The sequence below is a fragment of the Anser cygnoides genome, chromosome 18 (assembly GCF_040182565.1).
Source record: "Anser cygnoides isolate HZ-2024a breed goose chromosome 18, Taihu_goose_T2T_genome, whole genome shotgun sequence".
In the NCBI taxonomy this organism is placed as follows: Eukaryota; Metazoa; Chordata; class Aves; order Anseriformes; family Anatidae; genus Anser; species Anser cygnoides.
In genome coordinates this window covers 10852541-10873903 of record NC_089890.1, presented here as the reverse complement: position 1 = coordinate 10873903, position 21363 = coordinate 10852541, and the positions used below count along the sequence as shown (strand labels likewise).

General features: G+C 41.8%; 1 protein-coding gene across 5 annotated transcripts; it reads right to left on the bottom strand.

Annotated features, from left to right (window-relative positions):
- Positions 1-2696: 2696 nt before the first annotated feature.
- GGNBP2 (gametogenetin binding protein 2) lies at positions 2697-21171 on the bottom strand. 5 transcript variants are annotated; one of them, XM_066979733.1, is made up of 15 exons: positions 21063-21171; positions 20173-20294; positions 16270-16350; positions 14008-14261; positions 12933-13031; positions 10054-10182; positions 9835-9948; positions 7536-7745; positions 6410-6584; positions 5583-5777; positions 4823-4973; positions 4528-4653; positions 4294-4445; positions 3646-3891; positions 2697-2932 (listed from the first exon to the last, which is right to left on the bottom strand). In XM_066979733.1, exons 2-15 carry the CDS (start codon positions 20263-20265, stop codon positions 2729-2731), a joined length of 2229 nt encoding a protein of 742 aa, XP_066835834.1. In that variant the 5' UTR covers positions 20266-20294; positions 21063-21171; the 3' UTR covers positions 2697-2728. The 5 variants fall into 5 exon arrangements, with proteins under 5 accessions (XP_066835834.1, XP_066835838.1, XP_066835835.1 ...); XM_066979737.1 differs by lacking the exon at positions 21063-21171 and adding an exon at positions 20797-20949; XM_066979734.1 differs by lacking the exon at positions 21063-21171 and adding an exon at positions 20797-20928 and having other exon boundaries at positions 7542-7745.
- Between the last annotated feature and the right edge of the window lie 192 nt (positions 21172-21363).

Genomic DNA, 21363 nt, shown 5'->3' with positions numbered 1-21363 from the left:
GGCCACGCCCCCTCCGTGGACCCGAGGGGTGGTAGGGGGGTTATTTACCGAATTTCGGAGTTTTGGGCATCAAAAAGGCAGCGTGGCGGGGCCGGGGCCGCACAGCTGAGCTGGGGTGAGGGGGAGGGATGGCGGCCCCTGCTCCGGAGCAGCCGCGCTGCTCTCCACGGGCAGTCCCGGCGGGCAAAGCCGCCTTCGAACGTGGTTCCTCGCCCTTCCTTCCCCCCCCTGCCCTGCACTGCTGGGTGGCTTCGTGTGAACCGTCAGCTCCGCCGGAACAAAGGAGAGCGTTATTAAATGTCTCATTCCTAAGTACCACCCCCCCTCCTCAAAAGAGGGTTATGCACCCCATCGCTGGAAATTTAAAAAAAAAAAAAGAAAAAAATGAGGGAAGAAAACCCCACACAGGTGTTTAGGGTTCTTTAGCCTCTGCAAAAGATAAAGCAGCACTTTGCGCCTCCCCCATTTAGGCCCCTGCTAACGCCGAGCCGGCCACACGCCGAAGCAGCTCAGGTACTCGCTTCTTTCCTCCAGCCCGTGACCGTGAGCACCAAGTTGCTCGAGGGGGCTGTGGGACCGTGGCATTTAAAACAAATCGCTTCATCGCTCCAGCTGCTGGCAAAGCACAGAGCAACAACCAGCCCACGTGGAAGCGATAGCGTCAGCGCTCACCAAGGCCAGGCAGCCTGTGAACCAAGCCTTCGCACGAGCACAAGCACAACACAGGCAGCTGGTTCAGCTCGTTCAGGTTAAAGGCATTTAATGGTAGCTGACAAACTGTGTACTCGACTAAGGAGAGCCAACGTGATAAGGACCCCCCTTCCTCACCTTGAAAAAAGGAAGAAGTTCCCATCTTTAAATGCTTGAAACACGACAGCAAACGTTTGCAAGCAGCCAAGTACATTTTCATTCTGAATCTGGACAACAGAGCACGGGCTGCTTCAGAGGAAGCTGAAGGTTCCTTCTGATGAAGCTGGATTTCACACTTTAAATCAGGACTCAGAAAAAAGTATGTGCGTGTTCTTCATTACTCTCAATAAGTCACCTCTCAGGGTTCACTGGTAAGAGCCCTAGGCAAATTAGGCATCTACAAGCAGCGCGACTCCTTCCAGCACGAGCATCTGAAGCACGAAGTAACGCCAAGAAAACAAACCTCTCTCCATCAGAAACACCGAAGAACCACGGTACAAATAAATAAATCTGCTTATAGCCTCCAAAAAGGTTTTTCCTGTTAAATTATTGAACGGCTTGGGTTGGGGGTGACCTTAAAGCCCACCCAGATCCATATGGGCTGGCACAAGGAATAGCCGCCCTCTCTAGACACTTACTGCTACATAGCAGCTTTTAGGTGCAACTGCCACGGGAGCCAGCACACGGGCCGAATTTGGACGCTTACCATGCACAACTGTATCAGCACCTCCAGTCTATTCAGTATCAGGTTTTAAATCGCCTTTATTTTTGTTTTTAGTCTCCCACATTCCAAATCATCCTCTTACAATCAAGTCATTCCATTAGATACCGTATTTGTAAGAACAAGATTTGGTTTAAGGGGTATTTGTGTAAAAGCACTCGTGTTCTGTCCTCCTAACAGAGCTCCTTATTTCATTAAGAAAACATCAAGGTGTTTTTGAAAACCTGCTTTTTGTTTGAGTATGCTCTGATGGGCTCACACAGAAGAGCTTTAAGCCCGCTTTGTCAGAGCAGAAGGAAGATAAGCGCTGCAGCACTGTAACTCACTAGCATCAGTAATCATCGCAATGCAAACCAAAATTAAGTTCTCCAAAATGGCACAGGCTGCACGCTAATTCAGTACCGTCACCCGACTAAACGTGGTGATCTTCGGCACAGCAGTAACATCGAGGTTTATACAGCACGTCACCACAGAGCAATGCTGTTTGGAAACACCTGAGCTCACTCCACACAGGGCAGTGCCACACCGACGTGTATTATCTATGACTCTGGAAGCAGAACAGCCACAGAGAGTGGTGCCAGCCAGGCTGGGTGCAGTGCCACACCGACACAACCACGCTATTACAGACCCCGTTGTTTGGCGGTGACCTGAAGATCCCTAGACCACACGATGGTGAATCACGCAGCCTGGTGGTCTAGTTTTCCTGAGTGCCACTGAACTATCTATACCTTTCCCAGGCAAGTTTCCTCCTCTTACAATTACCTCCAAGAAGCTACACCGACTGAAGCAACAGCTTTCCCTCTGCACTGAACAGCAAGGATTCAAACCTCTGGGAAAGACTGTTTAAAGCAGGAACGTGTACACCAACTTTTACTATGCATATTAATAAATATTCTTTATTTAAATTTTGCACATTGCGCTTTAACATATTACATCCAAAACATTTTGCAAATGGATGTCTACTTTGTAAAATCTTATATTCAGCTCATTGTCATTCTGTACAGAATTATAGGTACAACATTACTTTGCCACTAGTTTGCTTTTTGTAAGTCTCACAGTAAGAGAAACATTTAATGAAAAGAGATGGCTTAAATTATAAGAGAGGCTTGCACAGCTACTCAACTAAAGATACAAGCCTGAAGAAAGAACAAAATTAATGAAATCACCTCCACCAGCCTCCCCCAAAAAAAGAAAAAAAAAGAATCACATTAATTTAAGATAAAATTTTGCCATAAGTCACTAAATTAAGTTTTTGAAAGAGAAGGCGCAGTAGTCATCTCGACAATTTCAATGAAAGACAGAGCTATTTTATTGTATTTAGTTCGCTCCAGCCGTTGTCAACCAACCGTTACAAATGGGCCTCTTGTGATCATTTAAGCGGCAGTATTTATTAAATTTCTCCTTCAGATGCTGTCGGTATTGTTCTCTATTGCTGTAAAAAGACTTGTTGTTTGCCATAAATGACTGTATTTCATCTTGTGAGATAAAGATCTCCTCATCAGAAGTGCATTCAGATTCATCCTACAAATGAAAACAGGCATTTCAGAACTCCAGCATTGCCCTTCCTATACAGTACACCTGTCCTGTAATTGTACATGTCGTCTACAGTTGCTCTGAAGAAAGATGCAGCCTTCATGTCAACACAAGAAGTCTTAGCTGGCTAATCCCATCACTTCATTCACAATGTTCTGCTCTTTTCTGGGTAAGAGGCAGCCCATACAGTCATGAAATCTACCAGAGCAATCTTCACAGTCTTAACACATTTCCATTGAAAGCGTATGGCTTTTATTACAGTTTTTTTGTTGCTGTTCTTAAAAAAAACAAAGCAAAGAACAAGGAAGAGAAAGGAATAGAGAAGGAAAGGGAGACAGAAGAAAGTTGTCCAAGGAGCCTGTAACGGGAAGCAGTATTTAAGGCACGAAGGCAGCAGAAATGTATGCTTCATTTGATAGAATGATACAATCCTTCTAACAAATAATACAATTTGTCACTTGCATTCCAGTGACCCGCAATTTTTCCTCCTCTGCAAAGCAACTGAGTTACACACTTCACAGAGAAAATGCAAAAGTAAACAAACTAAACACCGGTAGAGTAAGTTACGAGTTTTAGTTTCAGTAACGTTATCTGCTGAAACAGTTCTTCATTGGGATTTCAAGTTCTAAACCCCATCCTCAATCCTAACGAGTTAAAGCAGTGTGTGACAACCTAAAATTCCAGTGGAAGTGGTTACTTACAAGGAGCTCCACTAAGCTCTTGGCACCTTTTCCAGTATCAGGAACAAGTGACATTTCTGTAGGTTCTGCAAACTGTGACACATTTTTCATGTGCTCAAACCAAGGCAACTGCTGCACACTTTTTTCTGAGCTACAACAGCTTTCAGCATGTGTGTCTTTGGTCTTGTCACGATGAAACTCTGTGTGCATATTTCCTGAGGTCTCTCTGTTACCTGGATCTGTCATACAGCTTCCAAGTTTCTGAATCTACAATTGAGAAAGGCAGCATTAAATCTGAACCATTCAAGTTTTATTTAGGGGAGGGAGGCAAGAGGGTAAGATGACAGAAAAAACACTTTCAAAAAGAGAGCAAGGATATATATATATATATATATTATAAAATGTATGTGCCTGGGGAGAAAATGCCATATTAATACACTGCGAGCGCACAGAAGTGCACATGCTTAGGAACACAGGAAAAAAGAGACTCCCTCCCACCACAACCTGTTCTAGGAAAGACCTCAATTTCAAACGTTGGATGGAGAGGTAACAGAAGATCCCTGCTACCCCATTTACTGCACTGGTCACAACTGAAATTTGAGCTACTTCTGTAACTACTTTAAAACGTATGCATTTAAATAGCCATTCCAGCTCTCTTATGATCCTTACATGTTCATTCTCACACTTCAAAGTTTTACTTTTCTTTTTCTTCTTTTTGTTTTTGCCTTTTGTGTTATTCTCTTCTGAATTTGCCCAACACTCCACGCAGCTATCTCCATCCTCTTCTTTGTCGTCACAGCGATGGACACATGAATCATCTCCTGCAAAAGACAGGGTATTTCCTCATCAGACACACTGAGCATTGTGTACTCTGAACCAATATCAAGTTCTTCCCAAGCCTACCGTTTTCATCATGGTTGCAAATGCCTTCAGTGCAGGCCACATCGGATCCCTCTCGAGATCCTGTTTCGCTGCCCTCCATGCTAGATGAATAGCCGCAGTCGCTCCCATTACATTGTGGAGATAAACCTGGGATGAACAGAAAAGTTACAACAGTCTACAGCAGCTGTTACACACTTTCTAATCATGCCGCTAGTAACTGAGATTGTTTAAAGCTACTTTTCAAAATAACTGAACACTATTTACTCCACAAATGGTATACACTTTTAAAAACAAAAAATAACAGAATTTAACATACCTTTCTTTATTTTAGGTGAACCTAATAGGGTACCACTACTAGGACAGGTGCAAGAAGTGCTTTCATTAGTAACAATTACTTCTACACAATTGTTAGCTTCTTCGGTGCTACCACAGGCTTTGCAACTACTTTCCATGAAGTCCGAATTTTCCTTAAAACAATACATGAAACAAAAAAAACAATGCTTGCAATTACTGAAAGTAGCTCAGCCAGCATCTTTAGCATGGACACTCTTTCCACAAGGAAGAAACAGCTGACACTGGTAACAGCCACAGTACTGCTTACAATTCTTCAGAAGTACAAGACAAGTCAAAAAAACAACCTAATTTCCTCACAAGAATATGACCCTCAGTTAGCCCAGTAAGTTCAGTCAGGAGATTTAGAGTAATAACTGCAGCTATTTCATCAATTTAAGGAGCTTCCCCCTTCCCAAAAATATAATAATGGTAATTGTCTACGACTAGTATTCAAAATCCCATATTCTAAGTGATCTTTAAGAAATGACAGCTGAAAAATATTCTACCATAAGCTGACCCCCACCTTCAAAATTAAAAAAAAAGTAACTTCTTTAAAAAAAAGACTGTGCTAATCCGTGAAGTATTAACTTGCAGTAGCAATCAAAAACTAGCTCCCAAAAACGAAATACAGTAAAAAAAACCTCTCAAGAATTCTAACATGGAACAGTCAGTTGATGAATGAAGCACCAAATTAACAACCCAATTATTTAACACCAGCAGAAACCACAGCTATCGATGTTTACCTTTGCTTGATTTATTTCCTTCTCTTCTGTTGCCTGCAAAGGAGTAGGGATCTCACACACACACTTATTTTTCCGTCTATTCTTTCGTTTTTGGCGCTTCTTCTCTTGTTTAAGTTCTCGCACTCTTTCTTCTTCTGAAAACTCTTCACAGAGCTGTTCCAATCGACTAATACCCTGCACTTTTTCCACAGCCATCTGTTTATAAGAGGTTAGATCTATTTATAGACGTTAACGCAACGCAAGCTTTTACGTTTATAAAAAAAGAAGTCGTAATGAAGGCGCTGGGGAGAGAGTTATCTACGTAATATCAAAGTGGAAAGTGAATGTACACGTGGCATATGTTAAAGAAACTCTAAGAAGTTCTGTCTGAAGTTCAAAATCCTACAGGATTGCAGAGTATAGCTGGAACTGACCCACAAACACACCCAATGCAAGATTTAGCAGTTGTGTTTGTAATTCAAAAGTACATACAGCATTTTTACTCATGAGCCAGATAAAACTGTTGTAACCAGAGCTACTTTAAATGATAACAGGTAGAAATAATTTCACTCTGAAAGAAAAAACACGAGATCCAGTATATTATAATGTGCAGCTTGGGAAGTAAAAACAAGCAAGTATCAATCTTTACTTTCCAGTACACTTCACAACAGAATGCAACTCAGCTGTGATACACGTTGACGTTGCACAACTGTTGCCTGCACTGAACAGGGCACTCCTGAAAATCTCCTTCCAGCCCCACGTTAACAGAAAGCAGAAAAATAACTTCAGTGAGAATGTACACGGTCGCTATAGTGATTCAAATACAAGTTAGATAAATTGATTTTTACCTCAAAGCTTTTGCGTAAAGCATCAACACCTAGGTAAAAAAGCATCTGCCATGTTTGTTCCTCGGCTCGCAACTTTTGCCAGATTCGGTGTAATCTTTCATAAAGATGAATACCCAGGCAGGTCAAAACTTCTTCTTGGGCTATGTCTATTGTCTTAGCATGCCTTTCTCTCCGTCTAAAGGAAGAGTTGGACCAAAGCATAGCATTGTTAAAGTAGCTGGAAGTCTACCAACAGATCAAAGCAATTCAATGAGGTATTTTCTGTATGTACAACTAAAGATATGTTTGCATGAGCAGCTTTTTTAAATCAAGTTCTGCTGTGCTGCATGCAGATGCAAAATAGAAAGGACCAGCTCAAAACTACATTCCTGACATGCTAATTTGTGCATGGTACTGTAAGGCTGCACTGTGCCTTCCACCCTGCGACTTCCCCCATGAATTTGTTTGGTCCTATTAGGAGGGCTCAGCAGAGTTTTAATGGCAGAGATGCAGCCACATTCTTTTATTTCCTAGAATTGTAGCTTAGTTTATAGCAAGTATTTTAGGTTCCTAGCTTCTTGTGTGCCAGGTAACCTAAGTTTATACATTACTTACCTTACAAAATAAAAAGGTATTTCATCTATAGATCAAAAATCATTATAGAAGTATTTACATTCCTAATCAAACCGCTATGATCTAGTTCTAGAAATAGAGCTCAAATTCCTACTTTTCTTTGGAAGGATTTTAAGATGCAAAGAACAGGTTCAGAAATTACAATAGAAAAACAAGTGGCGACAAAATTAAGTTCAACACTTGGATTCAGTAAAACTTTCAACTGAGGTTCTCTTTCTATTTCACATATTCTGAGCGCTTCGATGGAAAAGCAGGCAGTTCTAACGAGTGAAAAAACGAAGTAGAAGACATTTAGCAATTGTTCTCAGTCTTGCCTTCAGAGTTAAACACACTTAAAAGCGCTATAACATCTTCACTACTTTGAAGCACTATCTTGAAAGTCTACTTCAATATGAGTATTCACATTCAAAAGTTTATTATGCAGCGAGGAGGCAAAAAACACTTCTGCAAAATACATTCAATAATAAAATAAAGAAGCAAAGCGCTAGATAGCCCACTCTAGCAAATTACATACTCATACCCTCCTGCGAACTCTGGTTCAGCTCGACCCAATAGGTGTGCGATGAAATCTGTTTCACAGCATACATGTATATGACGTTCGTGTGGACAGCAACGCAAACCCTCATAAAGTGCAGCACAGTAGCCCTTTTCTTTGCTGCAGTCTAGCTCACCAATAAGAATATTGTATGCCCGAAGTACTTTGTTTTTGCAGTCAGTGCAAAACCTGTATTGAAACACAGAACAAAACAGAACTGAATTTTTATTCCAGCAGAAATTTAGAGCAGCTAAACCTAAGTTATAACACACTGAGCTCTTTAATAGTGCATGCTATATTTAAAATAGGTCACGCTAAGGTTTATGTTACTTCAAAAGGTAAAACAGTAAGACTTCGAATGTAAGCCATGTAAGTTTACTGTATGCATTATACTACCTATCATATATTACAAGTCTAGGTATCAATTCCATGCTCCGAGGCACAAATCAAGCTAATTGTTAATATGAAGAAATTCCTATATGGATATGCAGCTCCATATTCATTCAGAGATCAGAAATCTAATACTGAACAAACTGAATTGTTAGTACAAGCCAGGAAAAAATTCTTCTCAATAACACACTCCAAGTTACTTTACAGGAATTATTTAAAGTATACTCAAGTGAGCGATAAGCAATAAGAAAAAAGGTTTCCTCTGTTGCCTGCTGTGTAAGAGTGGTTTCCACTACAAGCACCTTAAAACATATTTTGAATTATTAGATTACTGCACATATAGCAAAACAAGATTTACAACACAATGTATTCGATTTAAACGTGATAGCTCAGATAACTAACGTGAGAACAGTACAGTTATGAAGTCTGTTATAATTAAAATAAAACATAACTAATTTATAAAAGTAATCTTCAAGAAGTTACAAAACATCTTGCTGTATTATTCTAAAAATGCAAGTCAGACAAGCTGCTCACATTTCAGCTTTCAGCTTGAAAAGCTTGCTCTTCATGCCATCTCTGGATAGTGTTTTTCCCTCCCCTAGTTTGTCCAGTCACTTGACAACACTAAGTCAAACATATTTTGATGTTTGATAGAACTATGATAACTGGCTAGTTTCTGTGGTGAAAGGAAAGAAAACAGTAATATTATTGTAGGTTAGCATCAGGAACACTGCCAACACCATGTTTAATGTCAGAGGAGATTAAAGTTGTTTTGTTTCCAAAGTGTTATTTCCACACCACCACCACCCCCGCACCCATCTGTGCCCCCACAGTTTATATCTGAACCTTGAAACTACTGGAAATTAAAACTTTTTAATCAGCGTTGTAGCTACCATCCACATGCAACAATAAGTTAGTGGCCTATTTTTTCCCTTGCAAGAGAGATGTCATGACACTAGCACTATTAAGTTATAAACATCTGTTTTAAAACTGTGATTTGTATGCAACACCAAGCCTGAAAATCTGCATCTATTTGTTTAGTTGACTTTATTTTGAAATTGCACATACTCTCTGAAAGCCTAAAAAAGGCATAACCCCAATCAGAGTAGGCTACTTGTGTACGAGTAATTCTGGAACTCACTGCATTGCATCCCAACTAGCTCCTACAGAAAAGAAAGTCTCTGGGATAGAAAGCATCAACGTCAACATTCTATATTATTAAAAATGCATGGCTTTGACACTACTGGTGTTCTATATTATTATAGAGAATTACTGTTATTCTATATTAACACAGCAATGAAAGCAATCCAAGATTCCTTCAGAAACATATTTTAAATACATCAATTAAAATCCTTCAAGTAACACAAAAAAGGTGGTAGAGCTACCTGGAGTTAGAATTCTTACTGTCTTTCAACAGTTTACGTCCCTTCCCACCGCAATAAAAAAAATACACAAAAACACCAAAATTCATCTGTCAGTGCATGCTGAAATTGCTGCCAGAATACTAACTGTTGCTACAAGATTTAAAGCTGCAAATGAGGCTCACGTAATATGTATTAAGAGGTCAACAAAAATACAAGTGCATGCAATTTTAATACATCATGTTGTAGATCATAATTTAATTCTAACCAAAAAAATAAGAGAAGTAGGTATGACTTCACCTGAGGTGCGTGCAATTCTCCAACTATAACCAGGAACAATACAAAAATATTTCAACATCTTAGTCTTGTCAACTGTTACAATGCATTCTTCTTAAGTTTTAGAAGGGCATCAGAAGACCCTGTAAACTTTTAAATGTTGTGTAGATTCCACACGTATTTTGATCAACAAGAAAATGCAGCATGTATTTCTCAAAATGAAGGTGTGTGTCTTTGTTCTTTTAACATACCTGTGTTTTCGTAGATACGTTTCTAATGTTTCTAAAAGACAGCTAGAATCAATTAAAACTACTTCATCCCTGCATTCCTGGGACATGAGCTCCCACACATCCATCCAACAACCCCTGAAAGAAAAAAAAAAAAAATCACAAAAAAACCATAAGAAACAGACTTTACACTATCCTGCCAGCAGTTTGACAAAGAAGCAAAATAAAGCATCATTAGTTTACCTGACCGCTCCCTGGAAAGGTCCATAGTGGAAAATGATCCTACACTTGCTCTCCTCCTTCTTGCTGTCTTCACTATTTCTCTTATCTGCACTTAATTTCTCTGTACTGAGTGTACTACTGCTGCCTTCACTGTCACATAGTAAAAGAAATTTTAAACCTGTACCGTATCCATTATGAACTAGTTATTTTTCCTAAACAAATGCTATGAAAATGCTTCAGTGTTCCTTGATTTCCTTTGACTCCTTTACAGGCTAAGCCTTAAATTACAGAAAATTTAAGAGTCAAAACGAGATACAGAGTTTGCTGTCCATGTTCATAAGCCCAGATTCATGACGACTTTTTGAGAAGTTATAGCTGAAAGCTAGTAGCAGTTTTTCAGTATATTAGCTTAAGTATCATCATATACAAGTTTTAATACCTCTGGTAGATGACATTTCATATGACAACTTACTGGAGAGAAAAAAAACTTAACAAAACAACCACCCACAAACTTCCACACATCTACTACCACAGAGAACTCATAAAAAGCTTCATTAAACCTCCAAGATTTGTTTAAAAGCTTTACTAAGTACCACCAAATATGCTAAAAGTACTCTTAGAGAGCCAAGAACAAACTTTAAATAGCAAGTCATGTTTACTTACAGGCTTGTCTACACTTGACATTTTACCAAAATGGTCACTTCTGTTTCAGCTCATGTCTGGATCCAACAGAGCAGTAAAACAGAGGAAGACGTACTCCAATTTAAAATTAGTTTCTCGAGAGTACTTATTTATGCTATTATCTCAGTAATTTGCCAGATCATATGAGTTTCATTTATGAGAGGTTAAGACACTCCTTAGCCCCAAATGGAATTGAGCAGCGCTAAACCAGGTACATTGAAACACAGAACATCAAGTCCCTCTCCAGTGGTATTGGCTGGCATTCCTAGTTAAGTAACTTGTATAACTAAACACAATTACTATTCAAAGTGTTTCTTTTTTTTTTTTTTAGTGTATATGAAACGCCTAACAGATGCAACTCCTCTAAAGAAGTTTCTTGTAATGGAGTCAAGTAGAAGCTCTAAGTTGATCCACAGGATTTGTTCTGTAAGACAATTCTATTTGACACCTCCATGTCTAGGCTGTTAGCACATTTGCTTCCACTCCAGGCAGCAGATTTATTTGGAGAAATATCAGTACCGATACACCCTGATCACCTCTGTCTCAAAATACTAAGATTTATACCAGCATGAATTAAGGAAATATAGGCAGCATTTTCCTCTATACATTCATTTTCAGTACTATTTTGCCCTGCCAGAATGGCAAGTACAGGTTCTGTGATACACGCTCTTGCGCAGAAAATACTAATCTTACTAAAAACAAACTGAAAAAATAACACTTTCATAATGCTTTGAATTTGCTGTATTTTTTAGAAAATACACCCCTATGATCTTTTGCTTGTGTAACATAAGCTTTAAACCAACTATATGAAAGGTCTGGAACCAACATATAATAGGAGATGGTCATTAGCTACCAGCACCCTCAAGCAGCACAAGTGAAAAATCAAGTGTCAAATTCCACATTCCTAGCATCTCAGGGGATTCATCTAAACCCAAAGAGACTCAAGTCTGCATAGAAAAATACATGTCCCGTAACTGGAAACCTGATGATCAAACCTGAACAGGTTGTATGCTTAACCAGAAGCAGAACGCAACCGACTGAAGTTCTCTAACACTCCAGCTAAGCACAGTAGTGAAATTTATCAGCTATCATTTCACCAACACTATCAACAATGATCAAACAAACAAAAAAACCCCACACCACAGATTTACAGGGTGTGTTTTTTTGGTTAGCCAGCTGGCACAAGCCATACAGCTAACACACAGAAGCATACATGCATCGTTTGCACTGATGTATTCAAAACATGCTGTCACATTTTGAGACAAAACATTTCACAGATTTTCAGTTTTAAACCTGCCTCCCAACCACAACAAAGCCCTCTGTTAACAATGCCTTGTGCAGTCGTCAATAATCTCAAGCAAAATGATGTATATTTGTACCCTTGTACTTCCGTGGGAGAAAAACTGCTGACTAATCGCTTTCGTACAGAGCACAAAAACCACGTCTTTCTAGAGCATTGTTCGTATCACAATGCAGAAGCCATCCATCCCCTGAGCAGACTGTATTCCAAGATATATTCCAGATAAGAAATGAAAAGCACAGAGAGCACTGGCTTGTAATGGCCGAGCTAGCTTTTGGCAACTGGTTTCGAAATTAAACATGGGTATTTTTATGGAAGGGGAAAAAAACAAAACCAACCAACCAAAAATACTAACAGCCTGCCACCAAATGAAAGACCCAAAATCCAAGAGTCAAAAACGCAAGAGCTAGAATTAACAAGCACATCTGGGGAAACAGCTGATTTCGTAGAGTAGCCTTAAAGTTCATATGAAAACATCACCAAGCGGCTGAGGGAGCTCTGACAAAGGGCGCAGGGACACCTCTCACACTGCGGAGTGTGAGAACTCATGTTGAGAGGGCAGGAAACCACACAGCACTGTTCACTGGACAGAACTGAAGTGTGAGCAAGGGCAGCGTGGAAAGGTTTAAACATCCTACTGCAGTAAGAGTCACGGTCTTAGCAACTGCAGGGCTAACTGCTTTCCTACGAAAACCTACTGAGAAAGGCTCATGCCCTACAAGGCACGCTGCCCCAAATTCTTGGGTGCCTGCTCCTCTTGCCTGCAACTTTTTGGATCTAATATAATTCAAACAGTTTGGAAATTACTGCTCTGGAAAACAGATAAAAAGCATAAAAATTGATCTCTATGCTTAAAAAATTAGTATCTGTAGTTTGGTTCCTTAAATATTCTAGATTGAATTGTGCATGTTAAACTTACCCCAAAGGTTTTGGTTTGTGTGTGTCCAGAGAGTGTAACTGACATCTTTTGTTCTTTTTACTTTTGGGAATTGCATCGATCATATCATTCAGTTTGGACCTACGGAAAAAAAGGTAACTTAGTATTCTGAAAACACGGTTATCCAGAGAAATTTCAAAGCTGAAAGCTGAAATTTCAGCTCACATATCAGAAACAAGTATGCTAAGGAACACTGAATCTAAAACTTTCTTCCTGTTCCCTATTTTTATTTATGAGACACAAAATCTTGCAGTACGCATGGAAAATACAGTGTAGGTATTCCAGCCAAATCCTAGCAATCAAGATAAAGATAACTCACGTGTAACAAGCTATTGCGTTACTCCCCTTTAAAAATAACAGACTTGGAGCAATGACACCTATTTCAAAAGTGCAGGGAACTATGAATTCATTATGTTATACTACCTCACCCTCCAAACCTCACTATCCCCAGCTCTGCACGAACCCTTCCTACTTCCCACTGGCTTGCGAACTGCAGCAAGAAGTAGAACGAGCTGAAGCCAAGTGGAAGGTGAAGGCACGCTGTGGTGAGCAGTCACTGTTTGGTTTGTCGACAGCTGAGAAACAAATGGCACTGAGACCGAGGCTACTTATTGTGCTAGCCAAACCCAGAGGGTTTCACTTTCTCAGCATTACATTTCTACTCAAGAGTAGAATTTTTACTTTTTATTGTTCATGTTTTACATGCAAAATAGCATGGTGAAGAAGCACTCTTCTTCCAGAGAGCACGAAAATCCCACCGTGCCTCTTCCAAGATTAATGACTAAACATTTTAATAGTTGCATCTTTCAACTGCAACCATGGCATCACAACTGATGGTATGAAAGGTTAGGCATTTGGGTTTGTTTTTCTTCAGGTTAGTAAACAACTCATTTAACAGAGCTGTAAAATACAAGTATGTGCTACCAGATGCAAACCTGCAACAACTTAGCGTCTCCAACAAGAAAGCTGCAAAGAAGTCACGCACAGAAGCTAGCTTTCCTTTTCTTCAGATGAGAATAATCTGAGCAGTTCTAAGGTAACAGTGGGTCTCACTTACCCATGCACATAAAACAGCGTATAAAGCTTCTTTGCATCAGTCATACAGCTCCGAGTTACAGAAAGAACACCCTTTGGCCCTACTGTTAGAGGCTCAAGTGCTGGATTTCCAGACTCAACAAGCTGAGAAAACAGACGTTCCACACTACGACGACAGCCAACACACGGGACCAGCTGAGAAAGTGCACTCAAAACTTCACGTGATGTCACCATCATGGCAATATTTAAATCCTGCTGTTTAAGCATGCTATGCCTCTAAAAGAGAACAAGAAATGAAATGATTAGAAATAAAAAATAAAAACACAACTTAAACTGTTCGGCCTTTCCCCATCAAAACACACTCAAGGTGGGAACTGCACGCAGTGCTCAGTTCCAGCTCACCAGCTTACTACCGATCACTTACAGTGCTTACTGTATGAACCAAACCTCATCCACTAACAACATTGGAGCAATTCTACTTCAAGTCTTAGTCTGCCCTCAGAAAAAAAAAAAAGTATTTTTCTCTCCTGTCACTCATATCAGCAAATACTGCTTCCAAACAAACAGCACGTGTCCCTGTCATTAGAGGCGCCTTTTTCCTCCAACTCAGCTCAGATGTTTTAGTAAAGGGCCTTACATACAACTCCGCACATCATTTTCTACTCACTCTCATTTCATCTTTGGCACATAGAACAGAAACTCCCGGACACTCATTGGCATGTATGGAAATGTCATTTACAACAACCTCAATCTGTTTGCACCAAGACAATTTAGCAATGCTGTCCCTAGAAAGCTACATGCCATTTGACATTACAAATCTAATACCTGAAATCTAAAAAGCACACATTACTATTCAGGGTGAAACATTTTTACTTCAGGAGCGAACGTTCACGTGTGCTAATAATAGAACTTCAAAGAGAACACCTTCTAATATTTCTTACGTCAATAAACAATTTTGGGAGCTTCTCCTCGTTCCTCTGTCAAACATATCCACGCACACACAGGCACAAAAAGCACATACCTTTCTATTTCTTCTTCTAACTGCTACATTACTAGCTCAGAGTTCGTCAACTTTGAACTTCCACGAGCACAGCTAAACGGAACAGATGGTCCGTTCCTCTGAGAGCGTCCCTTCCTCACACGCCACCCAACATATCTACTCTTTGAGTATCAGCACTACAGGCACTTCTCAACTTTATCTGTCAAAGCAGAGTGCTGTCAGTATATTAATTGTGTCACTTGCCCTTGGTGATACAAAATACAAACGTGCCTACAAAGCCGTATCTATACAGCGGATGTTTTGCCATACTGCTGTCAAATCACACCAGTTAAATGCAGAAAAGATATGTCACAACTGATGGGAAAAGAGACCACACAATCTAGCAAAACTAATCGGTCACAAGGAATGCACTGATACCTTGATTGAAGTGAAAAAATATTTATTACACTTTAAGTAATTCACATTATAAAAAGTAAAGCTATTATCAGATAACATTTAATGTTTGTGCTCTGAAAGGAAGACACATTAAATAATCTGACAAGTGATAGCACTCCGCAATAATCCTCTTTTCTGTAATTAATAGTACTAATCACAGCAACAGCAGAAATGAGCTATTTACACAACTATGCTTCATAGGCAGCATATGTCTCAACTGCTGCTGCCAAGCCACAGCGAAGAAATGTACGTTGCCTATCAGCAAACTGGCTTGTTCCTTCCGACATCAAGTAGCAACCTTTATTTATTTAATTTTTTTGCTACAGGTGTTACAGTGCTACAGCTATTTGCCAGAGTGTTCACAGATAAGTTTCAGGGGCGCCACAAAAAATGTCTCTCCCTGTTCAACTACATCTAATCTCTAAAGTAGCACATTAATTCTACCTTGGTATGGTACTAGCCATAACAACTGAACCTTAAGCAATGCACACTTTACTTGAATAAGCAGTTCAAGATTTATTTTTACTTTTTAGAAAGAAGTCGAAATGTAGTAAGAAACTGTAGTTTCCATTGAGCATAAACTGGCAGTGACCGGTTTTCAGCTCTAATTGGATATGCAGCAATTGCCTCCTGGGAAGACAACAGTGTATAAAAGCTGTGAAGCACAGAAGATGAATGCACCCAGTGTACTTTGGTACCAATACATAATTGCATATAGGTGCCAACGTGTCTTTCAAGTCATTTATTAAGTCATTCCAGGAATGACAGCCTCCTAGAGAAGTGAGAGCCTGAACCTCCAGAAAGCAAGATCTAGTACGTATCTTTCTTAAAAAGAGTGATTCTACTTACCTGAACGAATTGTTTTAATTGTGCATTGTTGTTCTGATGTCCATCAAGGTTTAGCACATTATCAGGAAATTCCATCACCATCTATGTGAGCGACAGGAAAAAGAAGAGTTTTCAGAAAAAGTTGAATACAGAGCATTACCTTGTTTTGCTTACTTGAGGAGAACGGGGCAATAAGATGTTAAGTCCTCGCTCAACTATATTAGAAACTTGAAAAGGCACAAAAACAGTTTAAGACAGTGAATGTTTCAGCAGTTTAACTAAGTATTTTCACTAATACAATGTTCTAGAAAAAGTTTACAAAGAGAAAATGTTGAACAGCTGATACAGGAGAGAGCAGAAGTCGCTAAATGGAACATCACTGTTTATGTTACATTATCTGCACGACTTGAGACCTTGCTTCAGTTAAAAAGAAGAGTTGTACTTCAACACAAATTGATCCAACAGCCTAACACAATTCATAAAGCTCTGAAAAAAAAATCCAGTCACAACAGTTTAATGACTTTGAGTCTACTTCTTCAAAGGCTAATTTAAAATGGTCTTAATTCAACGAGGTACTCCAAGGTATCTTTTGTTTTGTGCGACTGCAGCTGCAGCTCTCAAGGGGCTCAAAGTTAAAATGTCAAGCCTACAGAACAATGAGATTAAGTAATTAATATTTCTTTCCCAACTACTAGCCAAAGAGGGCAGTTTCTTGAAAAAGCAGTGAAATAACTTTTAGTTAAAAATCCAACATAACCATGGAGAAAAATGAAGCCAACTAGAACCAGAAGTGAAGACTGGCTCAGTTATCTTCTTTGTCCAAACTGAGAAATAGAGAATTTAACAATATAAATATTGAAAGTTCAATTTAAAATCTCAAAGACAAAATAATAACTTTGATTAATAACTCTAATATCAATCAACACCAGAATAAAATTATCTGATTCCCTCTTTTTTCACTCTCCTCTAACTTCCTTCAACTGCCTGGTAAAGAGAGAATTCCCTGCTGTCTGTATAATTGCAGACACTACCTCCGGAGAATTGATACGCTTACTTTTACAGGCACTCAACATTGCTCCAAAATAAACATCTATTCTCTAAGGCCAGAAAGCAAAGCAATATTTTGATCTCACATGTGCTAGAATCGGAGCATCAGCATAGCTGCCTAGTAGTGTTTGTGCAGAACAGTGCCACAGCCACTGCTAATTCTGACCTCTCACGTATTTCTTTTCCAGCTTCCCTTTCCTCACCCCTAACCATACACACTTAGCAGCAGAGCACAAGGTTTGGCGGCAGGATTATAGGTTTCCTAGATGGCTAATTTGATGCTCCTCCGGTCGTGGATGGGCTAAATGCAAAAGTAAAAGCACTATCTGCTAATGACAGAGAGAAAAGAAAAATTTGCACATTTCTTTCCCCTCATCTTTATCACCCACTATCAGACAACACCCACAGATAAACTGTACAACACAGTGAAATTATCAAAGACTAAATTAATTCACGTGTCTGTTTGATGAGATTTTATTAACTGGTTAAACATAAGCCACTGACTGGAAGAAGAGATTTCCACACTACCACATCAAATGGAATGCCTTCTAGAGATGATGAAAGCTGCTTAAGAAGTGAAAAGGGTTAATATTTAAACTTCCTTTAATTTATAGTTGAAGCTTAGAAACACAAAAGTAAGAGTGAACAATTCATTTAGAGGAGCGATACCATACTACACCTAAACAGGCTTCTGTGCCACTAGAAAGCAACGTGACGAGTTTAAGAGCAGCAAGAGCCATTCATTCAATGTTTTGCAATCAGCAATTCACTATTTTTAGAGTTAAGGCATAGACTAAGACTTCCAACTGACAAACAGAAAGGAAGTAGTGCCATTACTTTTCAATGTTAAGTTTTAAACAGGGTCAACACAAACCCATTAATCTCAATAAACGTTATTTAAGATAATGCTGAAGATGTATAATTACGTTTAAAAGGCAACAGCATCCATTTCAAACAACTGCATCTCTTGCAATAGCTCTCTTTAAGAATTAAAAAAATAAATAAATCATGGAAGGCTGCAAGACAAGGAAGCTAAGAGCTCATTCAGCTGTTTCTACAGATTTATCTGCAGACCAACCTCGATATCTAAATACTTTGTAACAACAGCAACAGAATGGGAAAAAAAAAAAAAAAGAGATGTTAGAATGTTTCTTCATGGTGAGGATGACTTGCACTTACATAAATGCCTCTCATCCTGATGGATACAGAACTGACATACAGCTATTGGGACCTCTTCAATTATGACTATGGCTTGCCTCTGGTGTAAAAAAAATGATAATGACAACAAACTGCAGCTGTGCAAAGTTTCCGGCAAGGCATTAAATTCTGGAACTAAATCACAAACGGAATTTTAGGCCAGCCTAAGTCAAGTCATCTGTCTCATGCCTGGTACGGCCGAATGTTCACATGCACTCTCACAATCTGTCAAATACAACAGTTAGTTATAAGAGCATGGTAAGTATTCTACCTAACACAATCTAACAAGTCATTCTTACAAAGAAGTCCGGGGGAAAAAAAAAAAAGAAAAAAAACCACTGGGATCTTAAAACAATATGGGGAAAGAAGGGTCAAAATCACTCTCAAGGCATGGACAAGCCATAAAAAAAATAAACAAAGAACTTACAGTATTCCTACACAATACTGGGATTGCCACTCTAGGGGGGCTAGATACTGCTTTGAAAAACTCAAGGGGAAACTGCCTAACGAGCAGCACAGTTAACCGGAGATGACAGACTATGTGAGGCCAAAAAACAGTGATGATTTTTGGAGAGTTGTTAGTATGCCATCATTTACAATGTCCAAAATTAAAATACAACGAGGACCTCCTCTCTGAATGTAGCAGAACCAGATGGGATTGAGACAGAGAGCCTTCAGCAATGTGACAAAGGGTTTAGAGACCGTTTGAAGATGCTCAATTGTTTTGCTCTGGAAGATGGAAGAAATTACATTATCAAGTTGGTAAAGTTAAGAAAAAATAGCAAGTCAGGCATCTTTCCATATTTAAACCTGAGATCAGAATTTTAGAGCACATGTATTTTACATCGTTTCAGTAAGAGCAGTTACCGTCACGTGACACGTCACTGACAACAGAATTCACGTATGAATGACTGAGATACCCCGTCACACTATGTAAATCCAATTTTATTTTCAGCCCCATATTTTCTTACATTAAGAGTTCAGACAAATGACAACCGGCTGGAGCGCATCCTGTGTTCACCTACTATGCAATTTCTGACCCTTCCTCCAAACACGTGAAGAAAACAAAAAGAGACTAGGGAGCCTCTAAGTTGCACTTAGCTCACTTTTCCACTGAATCTTCTAGAAATGCCAAAACCCTTATGTTTTCAAAATCACAAGAATATGCTGAAACTGAAAGCCTCCGAGATCCGTTGCTACATGCACGGCAGCATTTCTTACACACTCGATAACCCCTTACTTTAAGGCAAAGCTACTGAAAACACCTTCGGCCTTTTCCTGTCTGCTTGCAGGCAAGGCAATTACCTAGCCTACAACGTAGGTTTTTAGCCTGCGACTTGGGTTTTAACGTTAACATGGCTCCTTTCCTCACGAGATGAAAAATGGCTTTGCCCCACATTTGGGCTCTGGCACCGAGGCGTGCCTGTCACTTGGGAACGGGTTACGTGCAGAGCCCAGCACGACGACAACTTTCTCCCCGCGCTGTTTACAGGTTTTTAGGGTTGGGAAGGAGGCGGAAAAGTTGCCACGTTCAGCAGCGGTCACCCCAAGAGCTGCCAAACCCCGGGGCCGAGCATTGCTGGAGCAGCCCCGGGAGGAGCCCGGGAGGCCCGCGTGAAGGCCTCGCCCGGGCACCGCAACGCCCGGGAGCGGCGGGGCCGCCGGGGGCTCGGCGCTCACCGTGAGGGTGTCATCGATGTAGAGGGGGATCTGCCTCTTCTCGAAGGGGAACTCCTCCTCGCCGTCCCTGCACACCGCCACCAGCCGCGCCATCTCCGCCGCTTCCTCCTCCCAGCTCCAGCCTGCGAGCAGCCAAAACGCCGCGGAGGTAAATCGCCGCCGCGCTTCCCCGGCACACTTTCACCAGCAGGGGAAACGAGCCTGCTTTACCCCATCGCCTGATTCACCACGGAGAGCGAGCCCACACCGCCGCTCCCCGGCCACCGGAGCCGGGCCCGGAGCTCGCAGCGGGACCGGGGCCGGGGGCGGCGGGGAAGGGGGCCGGGGCCGGGCTGAGGCGGGGGGCGGGCGGGGACGGGGTCCCGGAGGAGCCCCGATGGAGGCCGGGCAGCCCCTGGGGTGGCTGCGGAGGGCGGGGGGGGCCCAACAACCGCCGCCTGCGGAGCGGGGCCGCCTCCCTCCCGCAGGCCGGAGGGGCCGCAGCCGGGGCGGGCAGCCCGCAGTCCCTCAGCCTCCAGCGGGGGCCCGGTGAAGCCTCGGAGCCGAGGCTCTCCCCCTCCCTCACCCCCCTCGCTCCTTCCCTCTCCCTCCCCCTCAGCCCCACCGCGGCCCCCGGGCCTTTACCGGCTGCCCCCAGCCGCGGGCCGTGACAGGCGGGCGGACACCTCGGGCCCCACCTCGGGCCCTGCCGCGGGGCCGCCTCCTTCCGCTCCCCCTCCCCGGGCCCTCCCCGCGGGCGGCGGCCCCGGCCCCGGCCCGCCCCGGCCCGCCCTCCTCTCGCGAGACACCGCGGCCGCCGCTTCCTCCCCCTCCTCCTCCTCCCCCTCCTCCTCCTCCTCCTCCTCCTCCTTTCCCCCCCCCAGGTGGCGGGGCCGCTCCCCGCCCGTTACCTCCCGCCCCCCCCCCGGGCTGGGGCCTCCTGAGGAGCCCCGGGGCGAGGCCCCCTCACAAACGGCTCTGAGAGAACGGGTCCGGGGCTGGGGGGGGGGCCGTGAGGGGGCGGGGCTCGGCTCGGCTCGGCTCGGCTCGGCTCGGCTCGGCCCGGAGCCCCCCGGTGCCACCGAGGGGAGCCCGGCGGCTGCTGCCGCCTCTGGGCAGGAGGGACCGGGCCCGGAGCCCATAAAAGGCCTCACCACAGGCACAGGCGATGCTCAGGCTTTTTATTTTTTTTTCCCCTCATTTCGTTATAAA

Excerpts from the sequence above, each read along its gene's own strand:
- GGNBP2 (XM_066979733.1), bottom strand. The coding sequence starts at position 20,265 with ATGGCGCGGCTGGTGGCGGTGTGCAGGGACGGCGAGGAGGAGTTCCCC. Across the intron at positions 9,949-10,053 it reads CCTTTCCAGGGAGCGGTCAG|GGGTTGTTGGATGGATGTGT; the intron begins GTAAACTAATGA and ends TTTTTCTTTCAG. Across the intron at positions 4,446-4,527 it reads TTGCAACCATGATGAAAACG|GAGATGATTCATGTGTCCAT; the intron begins GTAGGCTTGGGA and ends TGTCTTTTGCAG.